General features: G+C 46.6%; 1 protein-coding gene across 1 annotated transcript in view; it reads right to left on the bottom strand.

The window, feature by feature from the left end:
- The window catches only part of LOC144792796 (uncharacterized), an 844113-nt gene that overhangs the window by 380722 nt on the left and 437496 nt on the right, over positions 1-25895 (bottom strand). Inside the window, exons 43-44 of the mRNA XM_078667999.1 lie at positions 20878-21339; positions 7376-7819 (exon numbers count right to left, since the gene is read on the bottom strand). Of these exons, the coding sequence (XP_078524125.1) occupies positions 7376-7819; positions 20878-21339 (906 nt within the window). The remainder of the gene's footprint in view (positions 1-7375; positions 7820-20877; positions 21340-25895) is intronic.

Here is a 25895-nt window from a genome sequence, read left to right as displayed (position 1 = left end):
AGCATGCTGCCAATTAAATGGTATAACTGTCCATGTATTTTAAAAGTAGGCCTGAAATTGCCTTCTTTGACTTCATTTGCACCAAAGGATGTCATTTGGAATAGAGTATTGTAACGGCGTGTGTTTGTTAAGAAATGATTTGAAAGTGGGTGAGTGCCATCAAGTAGTTGTTTAATGATTGGAGGTGGTTCTTGTATGTTATTAATATTGACCTTTCCTGATAAGCAACAAAGGCCTTTAGGTTCCGCCTTCCATTTCTGTGCGTAGCACTTGTTACAGACACTGTTTCCAATTATAACATCTGCATTGTTCATGTAGTCAATAAGTGGGTTGTAGTTGAATGCTGATTTGAGGCTATGTACTGTTATTGGAAGCATAAGTAAAGGTTGGTCTGTAAGTTGTGTTTGAGCTTCTCTTGTTGAAGTTTGTAAAGTGGAAGTATGAGGTATAGTAGTGGACGTTGATGGCTGGTCACTGTTGTGCTGAATTGGCTGTGAAAGCTGAGAAGTGTATGGATCAAAGATGTTTGTTAAGTGGTTGTGATCCTGTTCTTGTGTTAGTCGTATGTGCTTATTCCTTTGTGCCCGTGTTTTATATGTTGCCCTTGAAAGTTGTGTCTTCCTCTTCACCATTGTAAGAAAGTGATTGTAATATTTGTAAAAAGTGTAATGATATTTATGTTAATTTGTATTGTGTTTTGCAATATTGTATTTGTCCTAGAATGTTTATGTTGTGCACCTTCTTGTAGTAGGCTATGTGAGGTTTGGATATGTTCTGAAAGTGTAATGAATGAAGCGTGAAAATCTGTGATTCTGGGCAAATCACGTAATCTCCCAGTGCCTTAAAACAAATGAAGGTGTGTCCTCATGTAACGTAACTGGTGTTATGTAAAGCGCTCTGATAGCCGATTCAGGTGTAGTTTGCGCTATATAAGAGTGTGGAAATAAAAATAAAAAATAGTACAGTGGGTGTTCTGAGTAGAGTAGAGTATGTTAAAGGTGTGTGTTTTTGAAAAGCAATATGTATACTACTATTATAAAGAGAGAACGCTCAAACTTTTGTGCCTGAACAACGTTGTTAGGGGGTGTTAGCGTTGTAAAGAAATAATGTCCTTTTAAATGTCCTAAGTTATGTTTTTGATCATGGGTAAGTGTGGTTATATTTTCCACAAAGCAAAGCAGCATCAAGTAGCGTAAAGCGCCATCAATTACTATACATTATGCCTCTTTTTGTAATGTAAATGCGGCAGCATCAAGTAAGTTTGGTTATATTTTCCATATAGCAAAGCAGCATCAAGTAGAGTAAAGCGTCGTCAATTACTATACATTATGCCTCTTTTTGTAATGTAAATGCGGCAGCATCAAGTAAGTGTGGTTATATTTTCCACAAAGCAAAGCAGCATCAAGTTGGGTAAAGCGGCGTCAATTAATATACCTTATGCCTCTTTTTGTAATGTAAATGCGGCAGCATCAAGTAGCGTAAAGCGCCGTCAATTACTATACCTCATGCCTCTTTTTGTAATGTAAATGCTGCTTATTTAAATCCTCCTGTTTTTTGTGTTCTTGTCCGCCCCCTGTGGCAACGTGTAATGTAGTGGTATTTTTTGTTCGAAGTGTAAGGAGTGTTATGTAAATCTTCCTTTTTTTGTTTCACTAATTCCTCCTGTTTTTGTTTTCCTGTCCTTCCCCTGTTTTAATGTGTAATGTAGTGCGCCTGTAATGTGAAGTTTAATGAGTGTTATTTAAATCTTCATGTTTTTGGTTGAGTGCCTGCCCCCTTGTTGAACCTGTGATGTGTTGTACATATTTTAAATGTGTTGTGGTTTTTTGGCTAATTACAGCGAGGGGTCAGAGCAGGGCTATTTGTTTCCCTCTGCAAGCATGTCTGCCGTGTGGAAATTTGTATTTGTGAGTATATTTTTCACTTAGCATGCATTCACGTTCTGTAAAGCTTCCTCAATGAGGCCCTGGCTGGCCCCTGTGCAGGGCCTTGCAACAGCGTTATTGTGGCTCGTTCTGTGCCCTCTCACAACCTGCAAGTCCACACAGAAATAATGCTCTGACTGTGTCTTGTGAGCGCTGTGTCCAGGGTCTGCTGTGAACTCGTTTTTTTGCTTGTCCCTGCAAGAACGTCAGACAGTTAATTACCGTCCATCATGCCTCCTTGTGTAATGTTGTTGAGGCTTGTTAAATTGTCCCTGATTATTTCCCTGGCCGCCCGCGTTTACAGAGCGCACATGAAGCCTCGTTGTAAAATGGGAAAGAGGCTTGTTCTCCCTGATTGTTGCCCCCTGTGTATCCCCTTTGAATAACAGTGCCCGACTCTGGAATAGTTTTTTGAAGAGCGTACATGCAAATGTTTCCGTGGCCTGTGACAATATGTCTTGCTCAGTTGTTTCCCCGCGTTAGTGGCTCCGACAGCAATAATGCTCCTAGGAATCACGTGCGTGTTGGACCAATGCTGAAGGTTTTTATTAATTTTCTTTACAATGAATGTGCTACTTGTGTGATTGCTTGCGTGATTGGTTATTAGTGTAATGTGTGTGGGGCGATTGGTTGTTTGCTGGAAGGCGCGGTGGCGCGATTGGCTGGTTGTGCAAGGTTGTTTTGTGTGTGTCACGGCCAAGAGTGTTGCGCGATTGGATGCTTGTGTGGCTTGCCCAACCTTGATTGGCTTTTCGTCCCGAAGCCGCGCCCTTTGCCTCGGATCCTTGCTGAGGCCGCGCCCCTTTGTTTTTGTTGCCTTGAAACCCTGCGGAGTCAGTGAGTACTAAGCCTATTGCACATGCCGATTTTGCGATTTTGCACATATTTTAAAAATGATCATATCGAATTTTCGATTTTGCACATATTTTAAAAAGATCATTTCGAAATTGCTATTTTAAAAACGATGTTTATGTCCTGAAGTGGACGTGCATTAAACAGTATTTTTGCCGACGTTGCTATGTTGTGTGTGTGCTTGTGTGTGTTTGCAGAATCTGTTGGTTGCTGTGTTGTGTGTGTGTTGGTTGCTGTGTTGCGTGTGTGCTATCAGAATCTGTTGTTGTGTGTGTGCTTGAGTGCTTGAAACCGAGTGAATGGGACAGCCCCTCTGCCAATGTTACCGCCCACATTGAGAACAAGGCCCACAAAGAACTACTTTCTCTGGAATGTTGTTTGCCCTTCGTAATGTATATGTTGGAGAAATGTATAGCCTATGTCCATCTCCTGGACCTCCCCTTTCCAACGCTGTATTGGGTGTTATGATTGATGGTGTACTTCTGGAGTTTACCCGCCTCAAAGGTTCCCAGTTCTCGCTTTATAATAGTAGTATAGATTTATCATCAATGTCACCAAGTTAAACTGTTCTTAAATAATATAGTTACTGAACCGCAGAATTGGGAGGGAATTACTGCTTCACCTTGTCCAACCACATGTTGGGTACAGGATGAATAACGTCTAGCACTAAAGCCCACTGCATCATCATCATCAACTAATCCCTGCTGTGAGGAGTAACCAATATTGTGCTAGTAGCAAAGTCACAGATCAGAAGTCACCCACAACATCACTATTGTGAATACTAGATATACTGCTGCTCACGTGAGCCCAATTGATGATGCATATCTCCAAATATGGTTCTTGCATATCCTGGGTAACTTTCAAAATGTCCCTAATGTTTTTGAAATTGGAAGCCGAGGGATACTCCTTTCATTTCTGTTCTTGTATTCCTTGAAACGCCTAGTATTAGTAGTGTGTAAGGTTCAACTTTTCTGATGAGGAATTATCTGGCCAAAACCCCCACTGCACCTCAAACTTGCTCTGCCCACAGTCTTAGGGTCTACACTAGGAGCAGTAACAGATCGAATCAAATAAGTTTCCATCTACGGGCTTCCAGTTTTGGTAGCTGTGTAGTGTTGGTTTGACAGAAAACACCAGAATTCCACAAAAGGAGTTACAGCCATGACAAGTGACACCTAACCGTTGTCTAATGGCATTGAGACCTCAACAACAGACACAACTGCAACAAGCACATCTCTTATCTAGCCCCCCTTAGAATGTCACCAAGCACCCGATTGGATCTGGACATTTTTTGTGCAATCCCCTCGTGCGCCAATAGGTGGCATTGTTTCACCTCTGGTGGCATAGTTGGTGACGTCTGCACCGCAAATTATGTGTTTTGCCTATATAGGTGCCAATCCAGTGTACTCATCTAAGTTCTTGACTGATTTTTCGCACCAGAAGCATTGAGCTCTCCACCACCATTTTGTACTATCAAGCTAAAGGTAAGGAATCTGTGGCTAGATACAGTTTCTACCAGATAAGGTGTTACTGAAGGTAAGTAACTTAATTATCCAATAGGGACTTCTAGCCACAGGTTCCTTACCTTGGAATAGATCCCAAAGCAATCTCTCCCAGGAGGTGGGACTGAGGAATATTTTAGACTAAGATATCTTGGAGGACCAAACGCGCGAAGTGCCCGTCTCATCAGACCTGACTGTCGATGTAGTAGAGTTTGGCAAATGTGTGCAGTGATGCCCATGTAGATGCCTGATAGATGTCCCCACTGGTACTCCTCTAGCCAAAGTAGTGGTCGCAGCTGTAGCTCTGGTAGAGTGAGCTCTAAAGCCTTCAGGGGCCTGTTTCTTGGCCATTGCGTAGCAGATCTTACTATAAAGAATGATCCATCAAGAGATGGTTCTCTTTTGAGTTGCCTGCCTTTTCTTAGCCACTGCAAATCCAAATATGACCCTTAATTCTTTGGCATGATCAATATAAAACAATAATGGTCTTTTTGGATTCAGACGGTGGAGTCTCTCCTCTTCTTCAGAAAGATGAGAGGGAGAAAAAGGGAGGCAGGGTGATGTTTTGCCCAAAGTCAAAAGGTATGACCACCTTTAGAAAGAAGGATGCTCAAATTCTGAGAGCCAGTTTGTCTGGGAAGAATGAAGCGTAGGAAGGATCAATAGAAAGTTCTTGTAATTTGCCAGCCCTCCTGGCAGATGCCACGAGGAAAATAGTTTTAATGGTTAGGAGCCACAAAGGGCAGCTGTGCATCGGCTCAAACAGAGAAAACATGAGGAAGTTGAGAACTAAATTCAAGTCCCATTGGGGCATAATGCATGGGACACAACATATAAGGATGATCCGTCAACTGTAGGAAAGCAGAAATAGTGGACAGATATTCTTTGACTGTGCCCAAAGCACAGCCTTACTGGGCCAGGGAAAGAACAAAAAGGAGAACTTCGTACAACAGTGCAGATAGAGGAGCAACTGATTTGGAAATACACCAAGCCACAGTCTTGTCCCTTTGGCAGGCGTGCATGGGTTTGGTAGAAGAACGTCTGGCTGCCAGAATGGCATCACATACTTTGGGAGGGAGATCAAAAACACTCAAGAGTTTCTGCTCAATCTCCATGCATGAAGGTGAAGTGTGGATAGTTTCAGGTGCAGCACCCTGTCCTGTTGCTGCAACACAGGATCCTCCTGAATGGGTAGCCTGACTGAAGGATAGGTGCTCAGACACAGAAGTTCAGGATACCATACTCTCTAGGCCCAATCGGGCTTCGTCATTCTTGCTCTTATTCAAAAAGCTGGATAGGGTTGGTATCGGCGGAAAGCGAAAAGTCGTGTAGGTTTATAGGTGTCCTACGCTCCACTCAAGACTAAATGGTGCTCCAAGTGAAAGCCATCTTGGAAAATCCAGTGTGCAGACATACTGACCATACACCTTCTTGAATATGACAAATAGATTTAACGAAGGTTGTCCCCACTCTTGAAAGAGACATTACACCACCTCTGGATGAAGACTCCATTTGTGATCAGCTAGGCATCAATTGCCGAGTTAGTCTACTCTGGTGTTCACAGAAACCTCCAGATGTTGAACCACAAAGAAAATCACCTGACGTTCATGCCATGTCCAGAGACACAGACCCTATTGCATAGAGTATAAGACCCCACCCTAATTTTAGCAATACCACATAGCGTTGGTTTTATCCGTAAACACCTGAACTAGCCTGTCCATTAAGGAAGGTAAGAAGATTTTCAATGCCAGTCTCCTCGCTCTCAGTTGAGACTGATGAAGAGGTGAGACTCTGCTAGGGGCCAAGGTCTCTCATCTCCACCTCTTACAAGTGGCTGCCCCAACCCAGAAGTGACGCAACTTTCACCACTGTCAGCTCTGGGTAGGGATGAGAGAGAGGTCTGCTGTTGACCCAATCGCAGTTCATGAGCTACCACTGCAGGTCTTTTGCAGCTTACTCCGATACCTAGACCAGATCAGAGATTCCCCTGATGCATTGCTCACTGGGGTTTCAAGTTCCACTGCAATCCTTGCATATACCAATGGTAATCGTTTATCAACAGGATGCAGGAGGCGATGAGGCCCAGCAGCCTCAATCAATCAACAACCTTCATGTTTTTTGGTCCTGTGTCCAGCCCGTGCTCTTTCGTGGTCAGCCTGAACTCTTGACTTTGTCCTAGTGCAGTGCAACCAAATAACTCTTTAGGTGCTATTTGCTTCTAAGTGCTATTTCTGCATTTATTCTTTAGGAATTCAGTTTGACTTCCACTGATTGGATTTTTGTCCTGTTTTATTTATTGAATTAGGTTCTATTTTCTAAAACTGTTTTTACTGTTTTACTGTTTAAGTGTTGCACAAATTGCCATTAAAATTAAGCATGACTACTCTGTACCAAGTTAAAAGAAGGTGAGCCCAGGATAGTGTATGTTGTGTAGTTACTTATCCACTCTAGGATTTGACTCCTGCTTGGACAGGGTGCATACCTATGCCAACCAGAAACCCAATTTCTAGCATATATCCAACAACTTTAGTTTCTGGCTCAAGTGTGAAGCTGTTGTCACAAACCATAGTTTTTGAGGATAAATCTTTTTACTGCATGGTCAGACAACTATAGGCTGTCACCGGTTATCCCACTAATACTCTTTCATTGTGTCCATCTTTAGCAAACGTAACGGAAGCAGCAGTCCAATCCCTGGACTAGAGTCATAAAACAGCCTGTGTTGGTTGGATCTTTCCCATTTTATCTGAACACTGTGTGAAGACTTTCTAAATGCCATAAAAGGGATATGACAATAAGAGACCTAATTAAGACACTGTAATGGAACCCTTATACACGTAGGCAGACCTTTTGGGTCAATATTTGGAATCATGCATATGCACAGGACTCACGATCCCATCTGGGTGAGCTTCTGCATTCAGCAAGAGCAAGTTGCTTTGTCTTCCTCTCCTGCGGTAGGCAATTACCCTCAAAATGACAACCTTCTCCAATAATTCCCGATATTAACTCAAATTCTAAGCTTTACATTTTTCAATGTTAAGAAATGAAATAACCAACATATATCTATCATGAAAGTGCCAAAACAGGGTGGATACATACCACTCGTTGCATCATGTGTTGATCTAGATGATTCAGTAATGGTGGCTGTCGATGTTCTAGATACAGTCCTTGTTACAATGGCTTCCGAAGTTAAATTGGTTTGTTCTGTGGATTTAGCAGACGTTGCTTGCACAACAGTAGAAGGGGTCGTACTTGACAGTGAGGACATGGTTGGGTGCAGTGTTGAGCCTGTTGCTATTGGCACTGCTGCTGTGGACTTCGTACTCTTCTCAGTGGAGACGGCTTTGGTCACCTGAGTTGAGGATGTGCTAGCTGTGGATGCCACTGCTGTTGAGCTCTCACTGACTTTAAACAATGCTGAAGTGTCACTTGTTGTTATTGTTGGAATTCCTTCTGTTGCATTTCCAGTTCCTACTGCCAGGTCTGTGGTCACAATTGCAGAATGTGTGGTCTCATCTGTGACCACCTGTGTAGTTATTAGTGCTGTTGGAGGAAGACGGTAGGCAGTAAGAAAATGCTTTTCATACATTCAGCAGAAATCTCAACCAGATATGCAGATATTAAAATATGTTTACTGATTAATGTCACAAAATGAGGATACAGGACATAACTGCCCAACAAGTGAACCAATGTTATAATGCCCGTTTTCTTATAAAGTTGCATCTAGCTTTATTGAGGCATCATGCCACCTTCGTGTTTTTTTGTATTTAGTGATGAGTCTCTTGCATTCTCTTTAATGATGGCCTCTTTCTGAGCTTCTGCATTCAATATTTACTATTTATCGTCATTTGGGGTTTTGCTTTACAGGCAGATTGTATGATTAACAGTTGGTTGTATCAACTTTCCTGCGATAGGCCACGTCTAGGTTGTGCCAATCGTCTCAAATAATTCAGTACCTTCACTTAAATTCTAAGTTGTACATTTTTTTCCATTTAGTAAGAAGAAGGTAATATCTATTGTGTAGGTGACAAAATTGAAAACGTACATAGCAGTAGCTTTGGCACATGCTATATTAAGCAGAGGCTTAGGGTCCATTAGGATGGGGGGCGGACTTTGACCGCCCGCCATCCTCCCGTGGAAGGGGACCGCCCGCCATAGGTGCGGGGGTCCCATTACAGAGATTAGGATGCACCGGCCACACTGGGAGGTGCATCCTGCATTCCTGACATTGCGGCGGGCGGTGCACTCAGCACCGCCAGCCACAATGCCAGGAAGGCATGTCGTGCGCTTTCATGCGCAGTGCCTGCCATGTTGTGCACGGAACTGCAGGGGGGTACCATAGGTAACCCCCATGTGCACCCCCACCTCCCCGGAGTCCCTGGGGGCCCACAACAGGCCCCCCCAGGCAGACTCCGCATGCCTTTCCGTAGCGGCAAGGCCATCACGGAAAGGCATGTCCCAGCACACATTCTAATATGGCAGCCGGTGTCTAATAGACACCGTTACCATATTAAATCCTTTTCCACCCGGTCGACTAGTCGACTGGCCGGAAGGGCAGCGGATGGTCTTCCCGTCTGCCGCGGACCCCCCAGCCATTGTAATATGGTAGGGGGACCTTTGCTGAGAGGATGGTGGGGTGGATCGCCCCGCCGGGCCAGGAGTGACTATCAGCGGCCCTGCGGGGGGGATCCGCCCGCCATCTTAATGGGGCCCTTAGTCTCTATCATCAGGAGCGGACCCTGAGATCCAATCCCCTGTGACACCTTTGTGACCAGAGATATTTCAAAACCCGACAAGGCGGCAGGTCCTTCTCAGTAAAGATAGCTAAACTCTGGAATTCTCTGTCTGCCCACCTGTGCCAGATCAAGACAGAACAGGAGTTTAGGAAGGCCTTCAAAACCTGTTTTTTTTCTCAGGTTTGGTCTCCTGGCCGGTCTTTAAGTTAGTCAGTTACTAAAGCCGTAACACCTCTTTTGAGGTAGCTGCACGCTCTCCTGATGACTTTGGATTGATAGATGATTCAGTAATGGTGGCTATTGATATTTTAGATACTGTGCTTGTTACAATTACATTTGAAGTCAAATTGGTTTGCTCTGCAAATTTAGCAGGTGTCACCTGCACAACAATTGAAGGGGCTGCTCTTCTTGATGAGAAAGTGTGAGAAGTTGGCCTGATATATGATGCTCACTAGTTCTAGTGATCACCTTGTATCAGTCCAAACAACCCTTATGGTGATTGGTTGTAAGTCAACCTTATAGACCAGCTATCCTAATGGTAGCATGGACAAAGCAGCCTTAGGCTAAACTCTTTTGGCATGTGAAGCCAGCTGTTTTACCACAATATAACCCCTTGAATACCAGATGAAAGGAAACCACACAGGTTGTTATGAAAATAAACAATATATTTATTAATAACAAACACCTCTGAACTCTTTATGAGGTCAGAGGGCTAAGCACATGACAATCTCTTAAGAAAAATACGATAAGATGCACAAAATTACAATGGTGCCCTAGGGGCACGGCAAACCATATACTAAGTAAATGGAATGTGAAAGTCGATAGAAGGAATGGAGCTGTCCAGAGGCTGTAGGATCGCTGGGACTACGCTATCCTAACTTTAGGTAAGTAATAGGAGGCCCACGGGACGCGGGTGCAGAGTGTGAACTCACACGCGAGATGCGTAACAACGTCTATGGACAGTACAGTTCAAGAAAAAGGTGAGTACGGACAATCCTGACTAGTTAGGACTAAAACGACTGTGGAACTGGACACTAGGAGAGTCAATCTACCCTTGAGCACCAAAAAGCTCTTGTTACCTCACCCACGGGCTGCGGGTGCATAGGTGCAAAGTCGTGTCGGGTTCCGGCGTTGAAGTCTATGGAGCCTGGAAGAAAAGATGCTGCAGGCGACCAGGAGGAAGATGTCCGGTGTGATCCTTGGGTGGATCAGAGATGCTGAAGACCTGAAAGCAGAGGGGACAATGTTCACAGTCACTAGCCAGTGACTGGAGTGGAACCATGAAGGAACCAGATGTCGTTGTCGCGATCAAGTGAAGAGTGGATGCTTGACTCTGCAGCCACGTGGACCAGGTGGTGTCTTCGACAACCAGGATGGAGGCACGAGCTGTCCCACGCACGCTCTCCCTGTCGGTGGTGTCTGTTCCGGATTCAGCATCAACAGGCCTTGGCAAAGGCAACCCACGCGGTGAGTGGAAAAGGCGTCTGGTGCGGACTAGGAGAGTCCGAGGTGCCCCTCTTTTGGAAGGGAGCAAGGGCCAGTCTGGAGCAACCAGACCAGCAGTGTTGGTTTCAAAGTTCGTCGTCTAGGAGGCCACTAGCCAGCCGGCAAGTGACCAGACAACGCGTCGAGCAGCAAACAAGCAGAAGGGCCCCACGCAGATCTCGTGGAAGCTGGAGGGCTGATCTTTGGTGCATGAGCTGCTCGGGGCTGGGGCTTCTCAATCCCCAAAGCACTTGGTCGAGTTTACCTCGGGAGTTGTGCTGGAAGCGAAGTGCAGTTTCTTTCAAGATGGCCCGTCCCACGTGTTTCGTCGCACCCACGGATCTCAGCTTTGCTGCAGATGTGAGTTGAGGTCGGAGAGGTCTGGGAATCTGGGTCTCGTCGGGCTCTGAAGTCTGGATCCTCGAGGGAAGACGACAAAGTGAAGCCGCTGGACGCTTGATGGTGCCTGCAGTTGCAGGGTGGACACTCCTTGCCCACAAGGGAGATTCTTCAGTCTTCTGTTGAGCAGAACGTCGAAGTCCAGAGTTTCTTCTTGTAAAGTTGTTCAGGATAATCTAATTTGGAATGGGACCAGCTCCTACCTTTATCCTGCTAAAGGGGGCTGTACTGGTGACTAGGTCCCTCCCCTGGGTGGGACCAGGAAGGGGGGTGTTTACACCCCCTATTGTTTGTCCGGTTTCGTGCCAGAGCTGGGGCAGGGATGCCCCAGCAACTGGTTTGAACCGGTGTATGCACAGGACACCTTGTGTGCCCCAGGCATGTCTCATTCCTTTCAGGTCTATCCTTCCCAATACACAAAATCCTGTCTGGGGTGGTGCTAGCACCTCCCAAGGCAGGAAACCCTTTGTCCAGGCCTCCCTCGCTGGAAGGACTCCCAGCAGCAGGAGGTCAGACTTGTGTCTGTGGTGGCAGCATCCATTTTGTGATGCCAAGGCTCGAGTTAACTTTAACCGGGGTTCACAGTTACATACATGTCGTGCCCCTCTAGAAGGGTGGAATGCTACCCCCGTTGCCAGAATTGGCGAGGGGGTAGTATTCCAATTCGTATGACACCTTACTCGACATGTTTTGATAATGTTATACCAGAGTTAGCATTTAACCGCGAGGTTGATAATGCACTTAAGAGTATATGGTATAGCGTTATCATGGAACAGCTATTAGGACTTGGTTCCACAAGTTGCAGACGGGTTCAGCTCATGCCAGAGCACCATCTCACATAATTCCAAGCACTCTGCCTTCAGGATTGATAAGGCCTGCCATAGGTGTGACTGATAGGAATATATGTGTCCATTTTAGGGTTAGATATAGGTATGCTATATCTATAGCAAAGGGTGATTACACCACCTTGCCCCAGCTGTCTTGCAGCCAGTTGTGTCAATTTTAGATGGCCAGCCAGGGGTGGCATAATACATGCTTCAGCCCCTGGTAGGCCCTGTGTACACCTATGCCCTGGATACCTAAGGTACACTGTACAGGGACTGATAAGGTGGCCCAGTACCAATTGGTAAATGCACCTAAAGTACATGGTTGTCAATTTAGAGAGAGAACAGCTAGGCTGTGGGTCTGATTAGCAGGCCCACAGCCAGGGAAAATCGTAAACCAGTGAAGCAAAAAGCAAAAATCAGGGGTGACCATAGGATTGCAGACCCCACTGTCCTACAGAAAGAAGGTAAAATTGTTTGATCTATAGGTGTAGAGAGCGATGATGTGGTTGGATGCAGTGTTGAGCTTGTTGATATTGACACTGCTTCGGTGCACTGGTTGCTTATGTTAGTGGAGATGACTTTGTTCACCTGAGTTGAGGATGAACTTGCTGCGAATGTCAGCGTACTTCAGCTCTCACTACCTTTAAACAATGCTGAAGTGTCACTTGTTGTTATTGTTAAAATTCCTTATGTTGCATGTTCAGTTCCTGCTGCCAGGTCTGTGCTTCCAGTGACAGAATGCGTGGTCTCAACTGTCATCAGTTCTGTAATTGTTATCGTGGCTGTTAGAGAATACATTTTTATATGTATATATTTATCATCAATGTGACCAAGTTAAACTGTTCTTAAATAATATAGTTACTGAACCGCAGACTTGGGAGGGAATTACTGCTTTTCTGATGGGGAATTTTCTGGCCAAACCCCCCACTGCACCTCAAACCTGCTCTGCCCACAGTCTTAGGGCCTACACTAGGAGGAGCAACAGATTGAATCAAATAAGTTGCCATCAACGGGCTTCCACTCTTGGTAGCTGTGTAGTGTTGGTTTGACAGAAAACACCAGAATTCCACAAAAGGAGTTACAGCCATAACAAGTGACACCTAACCGTTGTCTAATGGCATTGAGACATCAACAACAGACACAACTGCAACAAGCACATCTCTTATCTAGCCCCACTTAGAATGTCACCAGGCACCCGATTGGATCTGGACATTTTTGTGCAATCCCCTCGTGTGCCAATAGGTGGCATTGTTTCACTCCTGGTGGCACAGTTGGTGACGTCTGCACTGCAAATAGGGGGCCTCATTTATGAGGCCTTGCGTCAGTTTTGCGCTTCCGATGCGTCACTTTTTGTGACGCATCGGCGGCGTAAAACATGCCTCCTGATGCGCACTATTTACAAAGTGACGCATCTAAGCAGATGCGTCACTTTGTAAACCCCTGCGCTACATTATACCTGCATCAGGTATAATGTATGCAGAGGGGGCGTTCACCCGCAAAAAGCCTTGTAATAGTGACGCAGTGAAATCTTTGAGATTTCACTGCGTCACTTTTAGGACGCTGTTGCGTCAAAATCTTGCGCCTGCCTCACAGCAGGCGTAAGACTGACGCAGGCCCTTTCACATAAGGCTTTCCCCATGTGATAGGACGCATTGCTGGAGTTGCGTCACTTTTGTGACACACTCCAGCAATGCGTCACTTTTGCGCTTACAGATACGTCAGAAATACTGACGTATCTGTAACTCCTTGCGCCATGATGCGTCATATTGCAAATATGACGCATCATTTGTCTCGCAAGGAGGGCGCAGTGAAAAGTGATGCATCGCTGTTTTCACGCAGCGATGCGGCACTTTTAATAAATGAGGCCCTATATGTTTTGCCTATATAGGTGCCAATCCAGTGTACTCACCTCAGTTCTTGACTGATTTTTCGCACCAGAAGCATTGAGCTCTCCACCACCATTTTGTACTATCAAGCTAAAGGTAAGGAATCTGTGGCTAGATAGAGTTTCTACCAAATAAGGTGTTACTGAAAGTAAGTAACTTGTTCATCCGATAGGGACTTCTAGCCACAGGTTCCTTACCTTGGAATAGATCCCAAAGCAATCTCTCCCCGGAGGTGGGACTGCGGACAATTTAGACTAAGATATACTGGAGGACCTAACAAGCAAAGTGCCGTCTCATCAGATCTGACTGTCGATGTAGTAGAGTTTGGCAAATGTGTGCAGTGATGCCCATGTAGGTGCCTGATAGATGTCCCCACTGGTACTCCTCTAGCCAACGTAGTGGTCACAGTTGTAGCTCTGGTAGGGTGAGCTCTAAAGCCTTCACGGGGCTGTTTCTTGGCCATTGCGTAGCAGATCTTACCATAAAGAATGATCCATCAAGAGATGGTTCTCTTTTGAGTTGCTTACCTTTTCTTTGCCACTGCAAATCCAAATATGACCCTTAATTCTTTGGCATGATCAATATAAAACAATAATGGTCTTTTTGGATTCAGACGGTGGAGTCTCTACTCTTCTTTAGAAAGATGAGAAGGGGGGAAAAGGGAGGCAGGGTGATGTTTTGCCCAACGTCAAAAGGTATGACCACCTTTAGAAAAAAGGATGCTCAAGTTCTAAGAACCAGTTTGTCTGGGAAGAATGAAGTGTGGGAAGGGTCAATAGAAAGTTCTTGTAATTTGCCAGCCCTCCAGGAAGATGCCACAAGGAAAATAGTATTGATGGTTAGGAGCCGTAAAGGGCAGCTATGCATCGGCTCAAACAGAGAAAACATGAGGAAGTTGAGAAACAAATTCAAGTCCCATTTGGGCATAATGCATGGGACGAAACATATAAGGTTGATTCGTCAACTGTAGGAAAGCAGAAATAGGGGACAGAGGAACAAGTTACTTACCTTCGGTAACGCTTTTTCTGGTAGATACAGTATCTGCCTGTGGATTCCTTACCTTATGAATATCCCCTTGCGTCAGCAACATTCGGAAATTCTTTTTCGTAGCCTCGCGCCGACGTGGACTTGGACGTCATAAAGACACGGCATCGCACGCGCCTCCGCTGACGTCACCGACGCCTATAATAAGCCCACGCCGGCGTGATGACATCAGTTCAGTCCTTTTTTCCATGCCTTCAAGGCACACGAACGGACCAATGACAGTAGAAATGTACATATTATACACAATACACGATAGTCAAAGTAACACACACAGTGTGAAGCCAATGTAAGCAAACATTTGAAATAACACATTTTCTTTGACCATACAACAAACACAATACAGATATTCTGGTATAGAGGAGTGGACAACGGGGAGGCGGGTGGGTCAGTGAGGAATCCAAAGGCAGATACTGTATCTACCAGAAAAAGCATTACCGAAGGTAAGTAACTTGTTCTTCTGATAGATACGTCTGCCAGTGGATTCCTCACCTTGTGAATAGAGTCCCATAGCAGTCCCCAATCCCAGAGGAGGGTGTCCACCCTGCTATACCAGGAAATCCTGGAGGAGAGAGCGCACAAAGTGGCCGTCCCTCCTCACCTCAGTATCCAGGCAGTAATGCCTCGTGAAAGTGTGGAGGGAGGACCAAGTTGCGGCCCTACAAATATCCTCTACAGGAACACCTCTAGACAAAGCCGAGGTTGACAACTTAGGTCTTGTAGAATGAGCCCTTATACACTCTGGAGGATCCTTACCAGCAAAAGAGTAGCAGATCTTTATACAGAGGATGATCCATCTTGAAATAGTTCTTTTATGAACCGCTCTTCCTTTTTTGCAGCCAGCATAACCAACGAAGAGCTGGTCATCCACACGACAGTCTCTAGTTCTGTCCAGGTAAAAGCTCACCGCCCTCCTAGGGCCCAGACGGTGTAACCTCTCCTCCTCCTTGGAAGGGTGGGGAAGAGGATAAAAGGTAGGGAGGGTAATGGATTGACCAAGGTGGAAGGGAGTCACCACCTTAGGGAGAAAAGCAGCCCTGGTCCTAAGAACCATTCGATCAGCATGAATGGTCAAGAATGGGGGCTTGGAACTAAGAGCTTGAAGCTCACTTACCCTCCTTGCTGAGGTAATAGCAACCAGGAAGACTGTTTTAACAGTCAAAAGTTTCATAGGACACTTGTGTAAGGACTCAAAGGGAGCACCCATCAAGTATGTTAAGGCAAGATTTAAGTCCCATTGAGGCACAATAAAGGGAGTAGGAGGGAATTTGTTAATGCGACTCTTCAAAAATCTTAAAACTACAGGAGATTTGAAAAGAGACGGCTGGTCTGGCAAACACAGAAACGCGGACAAAGCCGAGAGATCACCCTTGACTGTGGCAACAGCAAGTCCTTGCTGCACCAAAAAGAGAGCAAACTGGAGAACATCAGTTAAATGGGCTTTCAAAGGGTCAACAGATTTCTCCCCACACCAGGTGACAAATCTAGACCATCTATATGAATAGATAGACTTAGTGGAGTCACGTCTAGCTGAAAGAATGACATCCACCACGTCTTGTGGGAGAGAAAAGGAATTCATGTTGCCCCGTTCAATCTCCAGGCATGAAGGTGTAATGTCTGGAGGTGGGGGTGTAGAACCTGCCCCTCCATCTGAGAGAGGAGGTCTGCCCTGTGAGGGAGACGGAGCGGCGGGTGAGAGGAGAGATGGAGAAGATCTGTATACCACCATGTTGTTGTTGCTGCTGCTGACCTTATCGGCAATTCTGAAAGGAAGAGCGACCAAAACCCCTGAATCTCCTGGCCGAAGAACCTCTGATCTGGAGACCTAAAGATTTAGCAGTTGCCCTACTGTCTTTAAATCTCCCCAAGGCCGTATCAGCTTTTTTTCCAACGAGACCAGATCCATCAAACGGCAGATCCAGCAAAGCCGCCTGAACATCTGCCGAAAAGTCTGAGGATTTCAGCCAAGCTGATCTTCTAGTGGCAACCGCAGTGCCCATGATACGTGCCACCGAGTCCACAGTGTCAAGACCACTCTGTATCACTTGGCGGGTCGCAGCCTGTGCATCTGATATTACCTCCTCAAAATCCTTCCTGTTGGCATCAGGAATCTTAGCAGCTAAAGTACGCATAGTATCCATAAGGGCATGCACATACCTCCCCATCAGGCAAGTGGCATTAGTTGACTTTAACGCCATACTTGCAGAGGAGAAGGTCTTTTTAGCCACCTGATCCTGTTTCTTTGCCTCCTTATCACCGGGCACCTGAGGAAAGGCACTCACATTCTTTTTGTAACAGGCTGCTTGTATGACTAGACTCTCTGGTGATGGATGAGATGTCAAAAAAGCAGGGTCTTCAGGTGCAACCCTGAACCTTCTCGCGGTACTCTTGGATACCGCAGGAGCTGACAGTGGTTTTTTACACACCTCCAAAATGGGTTCCGTTAAGGCATCATTAAACGGAAGCAATGGTTCTACCACAGAGCTAGGCGAATGCAAAACTTCTGTAAGGAGATTGGACTTAAACTCCACTGTTGGCAATGTCAATTGTAGAAGTTCCGCCGCCTTCCTCATCACTACATGATAAGGCTGGACGTCCATAGAAGGTGTATCAGAGCCTGATGGCAACTCCCACTCTGGAGAGAAATCCAGGCTACCAGCGTCAGCTAGTTCCTCCAAACAGTCCTCCTCTAGTTCACCCTCCTCCATATCAGGATGTGACTCTATATACCTTTGCTCTTCCAAATGGCATTGTGCTTCCCTTCTGGACTTCTCCTTTACACGCCTCGCAGCCGGATCCACCAACGGCTCCGACAGGGCAGGGATCGACGTCGGTACCGAATCCGATGGCTCAGTGGGATGCCCTCGAGGTCAATCTGCAGCGGTCGTCGACGACCTCGGCGGAGCCGGATATTGCCATGGCGGCGTCGGAGCCGGCATATAGGGGATTAATGGAGCAGGAGGATAGGAGTGAGGGCCTCCTAAATTGAAATGACGCCATACATAGCGTTCAAAAACGCCAATGTGTCCTGTCCTGGGGCTGGAAAGGGTGGCTGGAAACCCTCAGGCTGGTCTTGTGGAGGGTTCAGATTCGGCTCTTCGACAGGCGCAGAATCCACATCCACCTGAACCTCTTCCTCATCTCGGGCCGGGGACGGCGACAGAGACGGATTCGAAGCTGGAGTCGGCGACTGTACCCGGGACTCCGAAGGCGAGGCCTCACCTTCACGATTCGAGACATCCAGCGTAACCACCTTAGAACGTACCTTCTTCGGTGACCTCGACCTCGAGCCCGACTCCTTACCGGAACGATGTCGGGACTCATGCCTCTTATTCTTATGCTTCCTTCTCGACTTCGAAGCATGGTCTGATGCGGACCTCGAAGACTACTCCTCTCGAGATCCGGATCTTGACTTCAACCTCGACCTCGACCTTCGAGAACGAGACCTCGAATATTTTCCTTTCCCAGCCTTCAGCTTCGCTACCAGGAGTTTGGTCTCTCTTTCCCTCAGGGCCTTGGGGTTCATCTTCCGACAAGATGAACATCCATCCACATCGTGATCAGAGCTCAAACACCAAATGCAGTCCTCGTGCGGGTCAGTTATGGACATCATTTTCCCGCACTCCCTGCAGGGCTTGAAGCCGGTCTTCTTTGTCGACATTGTGAAGAGACAAGAAACAAAGAAGCAGAAAGCGGCAACAATAAGGCAACAAAGTCCCAGTTGGCTACTGAGATTCCCGAAACCGTTAGCGTCGACGACGCGGAAAAAAGGGAACTGATGTCATCACGCCGGCGTGGGCCTATTATAGGCGTCGGTGACGTCAGTGGAGTCGCGTGCGATGCCGTGTCTCTATGACGTCCAAGTCCACGTCGGCGCGAGGCTACGAAAAAGAATTTCTGAATGTTGCTGACGCAAGGGGATATTCGCAAGGTGAGGAATCCACTGGCAGATGTATCTATCAGAAATTCTTTGACTGTGCCCAAAGCACAGCCTTGCTGGGCCAGTGAAAGAACAAAAAGGAGAACTTCATACAACAGTGCAGATAGAGGAGCAACTGATTTGGAGATACATCAAACCACAGTGTTGTCCCATTGGCAGGCATGGATGGGTTTGGGAGAACAACGTCTGGCTGCTAGAATGGCATCACATAATTTGGGAGGGAGATCAAAAACCCTCAATTGTTTCCGCTCAATCTCCATGCATGACAGTTAAGTGTGGATAGTTTCAGGTGCAGCACCCTGTCCTGTTACTGCAACACAGGATCCTTCCGAATGGGTAGCCTGACTGAAGGACAGGTGCTCAGGCACAGAAGTTCAGGATACCATACTCTCTAGGCCCAATCGGGCTTGGTCATTCTTGCTCTTATTCAGAAAGCTGGATAGGGTTGGTATCGGCAGAAAGCGAAAAGCCGTGTAGGTGTATAGGTGTCCTACGATCCACTCAAGACTAAATGATTCTCCAAGTGAAAGCCATCTTGGAAACTCCAGTGTGCAGATATACTGACCATACACCTTCTTGAATATGACAAACAGATTCAACGAAGGTCGTCCCCACTCTTGAAAGAGACCTTACACCACCTCTGGATGAAGACTCCATTTGTGATCAGCTAGGCATCAATGACCGAGTTAGTCTACTCTGGTGTTCAGAGAGCCCGCCAGATGTTGAACCACAAAGAAAATCACCTGCGGTTCATGCCATGTCCAGAGACACAGACCCTATTGCATAGAGTCCAAGACCACACCCACCCCACCCTAATTTTAGCAATACCACATAGCGTTGGTTTTATCCGTAAACACCTGAAATAGCCTGTCCATAATGGAAGGTAAAAAGGTTTTCAATGCCAGTCTGCTTGCGCTCAGTTGAAACTAATGAAGAGGTGAGACTCTGCTAGGGGCCAAGGTCTCTGATCGCCACCTCTCACAAGTGGCTGCCCCAACCCAGAAGTGACGCAACTTTCACCACTGTCAGCTCTGGGTAGGGAAGAGAGAGAGGTCTGCTCTTGACCCAATCACAGTTCATGAGCCACCACTGCAGGTCTTTTGCAGTTTACTCCGATATCTAGACCAGATCAGAGAATCCCCTGATGCATTGCTCACTGGGGTTTCAAGTTCCACTGCAATCCTTGCATATACCAATGGTAATCGTTTATCAACAGGATGCAGGAAGCGATGAGGCCCAGCAGCCTCAATCAATCAACAACCTTCATGTTTTTTGGTCCCGTATCCGGCCCGCGCTCCATCGTGGTCAGCCTGAACTCTTGACTTTGTCCCAGTGCAGTGCAACCAATTAACTCTTTAGGTGCTATTTGCTTCTAAGTGCTATATTTGCATTTATTCTTAAGCAATTCATAGTTTGACTTCCACTGATTGGATTGTTGTCCTATTTTATTTATGGAATTAGGTCCTATTTTCCTAAACTGGTGTGGATCCTTTTTGTGTGGTGTTTTTTTACTGTTTTCATTGTTTTACTGTTTAAGTGTTGCACAAATTGCCATTAAAGTTAAGCCTGACTACGCTGTACCAAGTTACCAGAAGGTGAGCCCAAGATAGTTTATGTTGTGTAGTGACTTACCCACTCTAGGATTTGACTCCTGCTTGGACCGGGTGCATACCTATGCCAACCAGAATCCCAATTTCTAACATATATCCACAAACTTTAGTTTCTGGCTCAAGTGTAAGCTGTTGTAACAAACCATAGTCTTTGGGGATAAATCTATTTACTGCATGGTCAGACAACTATAGGCTGTCACCGGTTATGCCACTAATACTTTTTCATTGTGTCCATCGTTAGCAAACGTAACGGATGCAGCAATCCAATACATGGATTAGAGTCATAAAACAGCCTGTGGTGGTTGGATCTCTCCTATTTTATCTGAACACTGTCTGAAGGCTTGTTAAATGCCATAAAAAGGATATGACAATAAGAGACCTATTTAAGACACTGTAATTGAACCCATATACAGGTATGCAGACCTGCTGCGTCAATAATTGCCAATTTTGAATCATGCGTATGGCAAGGACTCACTGTCCCATCTGTGTGAGCTTCTGCATTCAGTATGAGCAAGCGTCTTCCTCTCCTGCGATAGGCAATTACACTCAATCTGACAACCTTCTCCAATAATTCCCTATATTAAGTCAAATTCTAAGCTTTACATTTTTCAATGTTAAGAAATAAAATAACCAACATATATCTATCATGAAAGTGGGAAAACTGTGTGCATACATACCACTTGTTGCATCATGTGTTGCTCTAGATGATTCAGTAATGGTGGATGACGATGTTCTAGATACTGTCCTTGTTACAATGGCTTCCGAAGGTAAATTGGTTTGTTCTGTGGATTTAGCAAATGTTACTTGCCCAACAGTAGAAGGGGCCATGTTAGTTTGATCTGAAGGTATTGAGAGTGAGGACGTGGTTGTGTGCAGTGTTGAGCCTGTTGCTACTGGCACTGCTGCTGTGGACATCGTGCTCTTCTCAGTGGAGACGGCTTTGGTCACCTGAGTTGAGTAAGTGATAGCTGTGGATGCCACTGCTGTTGAGCTCTCACTGCCTTTAAACATTGCTGAAGTGTCACTTGTTGTTATTGTTGGAATTCCTTCTGTTGCATTTCCAGTTCCTACTGCCAAGTCTGTGGTCACAATTGCAGAATGTGTGGCCTCATCTGTGACCACCTGTGTAGTTATCGGTGCTGTTGGAGGGAGACAGTTGGCTGTAAGAGAATGCTTTTCATACATTCAGCAGAAATCTCAACCAGATATGCAGATATTCAAATATTTTTACTGATCAATGTCACAAAATGAGGGTACAGGATATAACTGCCCAACAAGTGAACCAATTTTATAATGCCCTTTGTGTTATAAAGTTGCATCTAGCTTTATTGAGGCATCATGCTACCTATGTGTTTTTTTGTATTTAGTAATTAGTCTCTTGCATTCTCTTTAATGATGGCCTCTATCTGAGCTTCTGCATTCAATATTTACTATTTATCGTCTTTTGGGGTTTTGCTTTACAGGCAGAATGTATGATTAACAGTTGGTCGTATCAACCTTTCCTGCAATAGGCCACGTCCAGGTTCTACCAATCGTCTCAAATAATTAAGTACCTTCACTTAAATTCTAAGTTGTACATTTTTTTCCATTTAGTAAGAAGAAGGTAATATCTATTGTGTAGGTGACAAAATTGAAAACGTACATACCAGTAGCTTTGGCACATGCTATATTAAGCAGAGGCTTAGGGGTCCATTAGGATGGGGGGCGGACTTTGACCGCCCGCTATCCTCCCGTGGAAGGGGACCACCCGCCATAGGTGCGGGGGTCCCGTTACAGAGATTAGGATGCACCGGCCACACTGGGAGGTGCATCCTGCATTCCTGACATTGCGGCGGGCGGTGCACTCAGCACCGCCAGCCACAATGCCAGGAAGGCATGTCGTGCGCTTTCATGCGCAGTGCCTGCCATGTTGTGCACGGAACTGCAGGGGGGTACCATAGGTAACCCCCATGTGCACCCCCACCTCCCCCGAGTACCTGGGGGCCCACAACGGGCCCCCCCAGGCAGACTCCGCATGCCTTTCCGTAGCAGCAAGGCCATCACGGAAAGGCATGTCCCAGCACACTTTCTAATATGGCAGCCGGTGTCTAATAGACACCGTTACCATATTAAATCCTTTTCCGCCCGGTCCACTTGTCGACCGGCCGGAAGGGCAGCGGATGGTCTTCCCGTCTGCCGCGGACCCCCAAGCCATTGTAATATGGTAGGGGGACCTTTGCTGAGAGGATGGTGGGGTGGATCGCCCCGCCGGGCCAGCAGTGACTATCAGCGGCCCTGCGGGGGGGATCCGCCCGCCATCTTAATGGGGCCCTTAGTCTCTATCATCAGGAGCGGACGCTGAGATCCAATCCCCTGTGACACCTTTGTGACCAGAGATATTTCAAAACCCGACAAGGCGGCAGGTCCTTCTCAGTAAAGATAGCTAAACTCTGGAATTCTCTGCCTGCCCACCTGTGCCAGATCAAGACAGAACAGGAGTTTAGGAAGGCCTTCAAAACCTGGTTTTTTTCTCAGGTTTAGTTTCCTGGCCGGTCTTTAAGTTAGTCAGTTACTAAAGCCGTAACACCTCTTTTGAGGTAGCTGCACGCTCTCCTGATGACTTTGGATTGATAAATGATTCAGTAATGGTGGCTATTGATATTTTAGATACTGTGCTTGTTACAATTACATTTGAAGTCAAATTGGTTTGCTCTGCAAATTTAGCAGGCGTCACCTGCACAACAATTGAAGGGGCTGCTCTTCTTGATGAGAAAGTGTGAGAAGTTGGCCTGATATATGATGCTCACTAGTTCTAGTGATCACCTTGTATCAGTCCAAACAACCCTTATGGTGATTGGTTGTAAGTCAACCTTATAGACCAGCTATCCTAATGGTAGCATGGACAAAGCAGCCTTAGGCTAAACTCTTTTGGCATGTGAAGCCAGCTGTTTTACCACAATATAACCCCTTGAATACCAGATGAAAGGAAACCACACAGGTTGTTATGAAAATAAACAATATATTTATTAATAACAAACACCTCTGAACTCTTTATGAGGTCAGAGGGCTAAGCACATGACAATCTCTTAAGAAAAATACGATAAGATGCACAAAATTACAATGGTGCCCTAGGGGCACGGCAAACCATATACTAAGTAAATGGAATGTGAAAGTCGATAGAAGGAATGGAGCTGTCCAGAGGCTGTAGGATCCCTGGGACTACGCTATCCTAACTTTAGGTAAGTAATAGGAGGCCCACGGGACGCGGGTGCAGTGTGTGAACTCACACGCGAGATGCGTAACAACGTCTATGGACAGTACAGTTCAAGAAAAAGGTGAGTACGGACAATCCTGACTAGTTAGGACTAAAACGACTGTGGAACTGGACACTAGGAGAGTCAATCTACCCTTGAGCACCAAAAAGCTCTTGTTACCTCACCCACGGGCTGCGGGTGCATAGGTGCAAAGTCGTGTCGGGTTCCGGCGTTGAAGTCTATGGAGCCTGGAAGAAAAGATGCTGCAGGCGACCAGGAGGAAGATGTCCGGTGTGATCCTTGGGTGGATCAGAGATGCTGCAGACCTGAAAGCAGAGGGGACAATGTTCACAGTCACTAGCCAGTGACTGGAGTGGAACCAGGAAGGAACCAGATGTCGTTGTCGCGATCAAGTGAAGAGTGGATGCTTGACTCTGCAGCCACGTGGACCAGGTGGTGTCTTCGACAACCAGGATGGAGGCACGAGCTGTCCCACGCACGCTCTCCCTGTCGGTGGTGTCTGTTCCGGATTCGGCGTCAACAGGCCTTGGCAAAGGCAACCCACGCGGTGAGTGGAAAAGGCGTCTGGTGCGGACTAGGAGAGTCCGAGGTGCCCCTCTTTTGGAAGGGAGCAAGGGCCAGTCTGGAGCAACCAGACCAGCAGTGTTGGATTTAAAGTTCGTCGTCTAGGAGGCCACTAGCCAGCCGGCAAGTGACCAGACAACGCGTCGAGCAGCAAACAAGCAGAAGGGCCCCACGCAGATCTCGTGGAAGCTGGAGGGCTGATCTTTGGTGCATGAGCTGCTCGGGGCTGGGGCTTCTCAATCCCCAAAGCACTTGGTCGAGTTTACCTCGGGAGTCGTGCTGGAAGCGAAGTGCTGTTTCTTTTAAGATGGCCCGTCCCACGTGTCTCGTCGCACCCACGGATCTCAGCTTTGCTGCAGATGTGAGTTGAGGTCGGAGAGGTCTGGGAATCTGGGTCTCGTCGGGCTCTGAAGTCTGGATCCTCGAGGGAAGACGACAAAGTGAAGCTGCTGGACGCTTGATGGTGCCTGCAGTTGCAGGGTGGACACTCCTTGCCCACAAGGGAGATTCTTCAGTCTTCTGTGGAGCAGAACGTCGAAGTCCAGAGTTTCTTCTTGTAAAGTTGTTCAGGATAATCTAATTTGGAATGGGACCAGCTCCTACCTTTATCCTGCTAAAGGGGGCTGTACTGGTGACTAGGTCCCTCCCCTGGGTGGGACCAGGAAGGGGGGTGGTTACACCCCCTATTGTTTGTCCGGTTTCGCGCCAGAGCTGGGGCAGGGATGCCCCAGCAACTGGTTTGAACCGGTGTATGCACAGGACACCTTGTGTGCCCCAGGCATGTCTCATTCCTTTCAGGTCTATCCTTCCCAATACACCAAATCCTGTCTGGGGTGGTGCTAGCACCTCCCAAGGCAGGAAACCCTTTGTCCAGGCCTCCCTCGCTGGAAGGACTCCCAGCAGCAGGAGGTCAGACTTGTGTCTGTGGTGGCAGCATCCATTTTGTGATGCCAAGGCTCGAGTTAACTTTAACCGGGGTTCACAGTTACATACATGTCGTGCCCCTCTAGAAGGGTGGAATGCTACCCCCGTCGCCAGAATTGGCGAGGGGGTAGTCTTCCAATTCGTATGACACCTTACTCGACATGTTTTGATAATGTTATACCAGAGTTAGCATTTAACCGCGAGGTTGATAATGCACTTAAGAGTATATGGTATAGCGTTATCATGGAACAGCTATTAGGACTTGGTTCCACAAGCTGCAGATGGGCTCAGCTCATGCCAGAGCACCATCTCACATAATTCCAAGCACTCTGCCTTCAGGATTGATAAGGCCTGCCATAGGAGTGACTGATAGGAATATATGTGTCCATTTTAGGGTTAGATATAGGTATACTATATCTATAGCAAAGGGTGATTACACCACCTTGCCCCAGCTGTCTTGCAGCCAGTTGTGTCAGTTTTAGATGGCCAGCCAGGGGTGGCATAATACATGCTTCAGCCCCTGGTAGGCCCTGTGTACACCTATGCCCTGGATACCTAAGGTACACTGTACAGGGACTGATAAGGTGGCCCAGTACCAATTGGTAAATGCACCTAAAGTACATGGTTGTCAATTTAGATAGAGAACAGCTAGGCTGTGGGTCTGATTAGCAGGCCCACAGCCAGGGAAAGTCGTAAACCAGTGAAGCAAAAAGCAAAAATCGGGGGTGACCATAGGATTGCAGACCCCACTGTCCTACAGAAAGAAGGTAAAATTGTTTGATCTATAGGTGTAGAGAGCGATGATGTGGTTGGATGCAGTGTTGAGCTTGTTGATATTGACACTGCTTCGGTGCACTGGTTGCTTATGTTAGTGGAGATGACTTTGTTCACCTGAGTTGAGGATGAACTTGCTGCGAATGTCAGCGTACTTCAGCTCTCACTACCTTTAAACA

The sequence above is a fragment of the Lissotriton helveticus genome, chromosome 11 (genome assembly GCF_964261635.1).
Source record: "Lissotriton helveticus chromosome 11, aLisHel1.1, whole genome shotgun sequence".
Classification (NCBI taxonomy): domain Eukaryota; kingdom Metazoa; phylum Chordata; class Amphibia; order Caudata; family Salamandridae; genus Lissotriton; species Lissotriton helveticus.
Note: the sequence above shows the minus strand (reverse complement) of the source record. Positions and strands in the feature narration are given on the sequence as shown.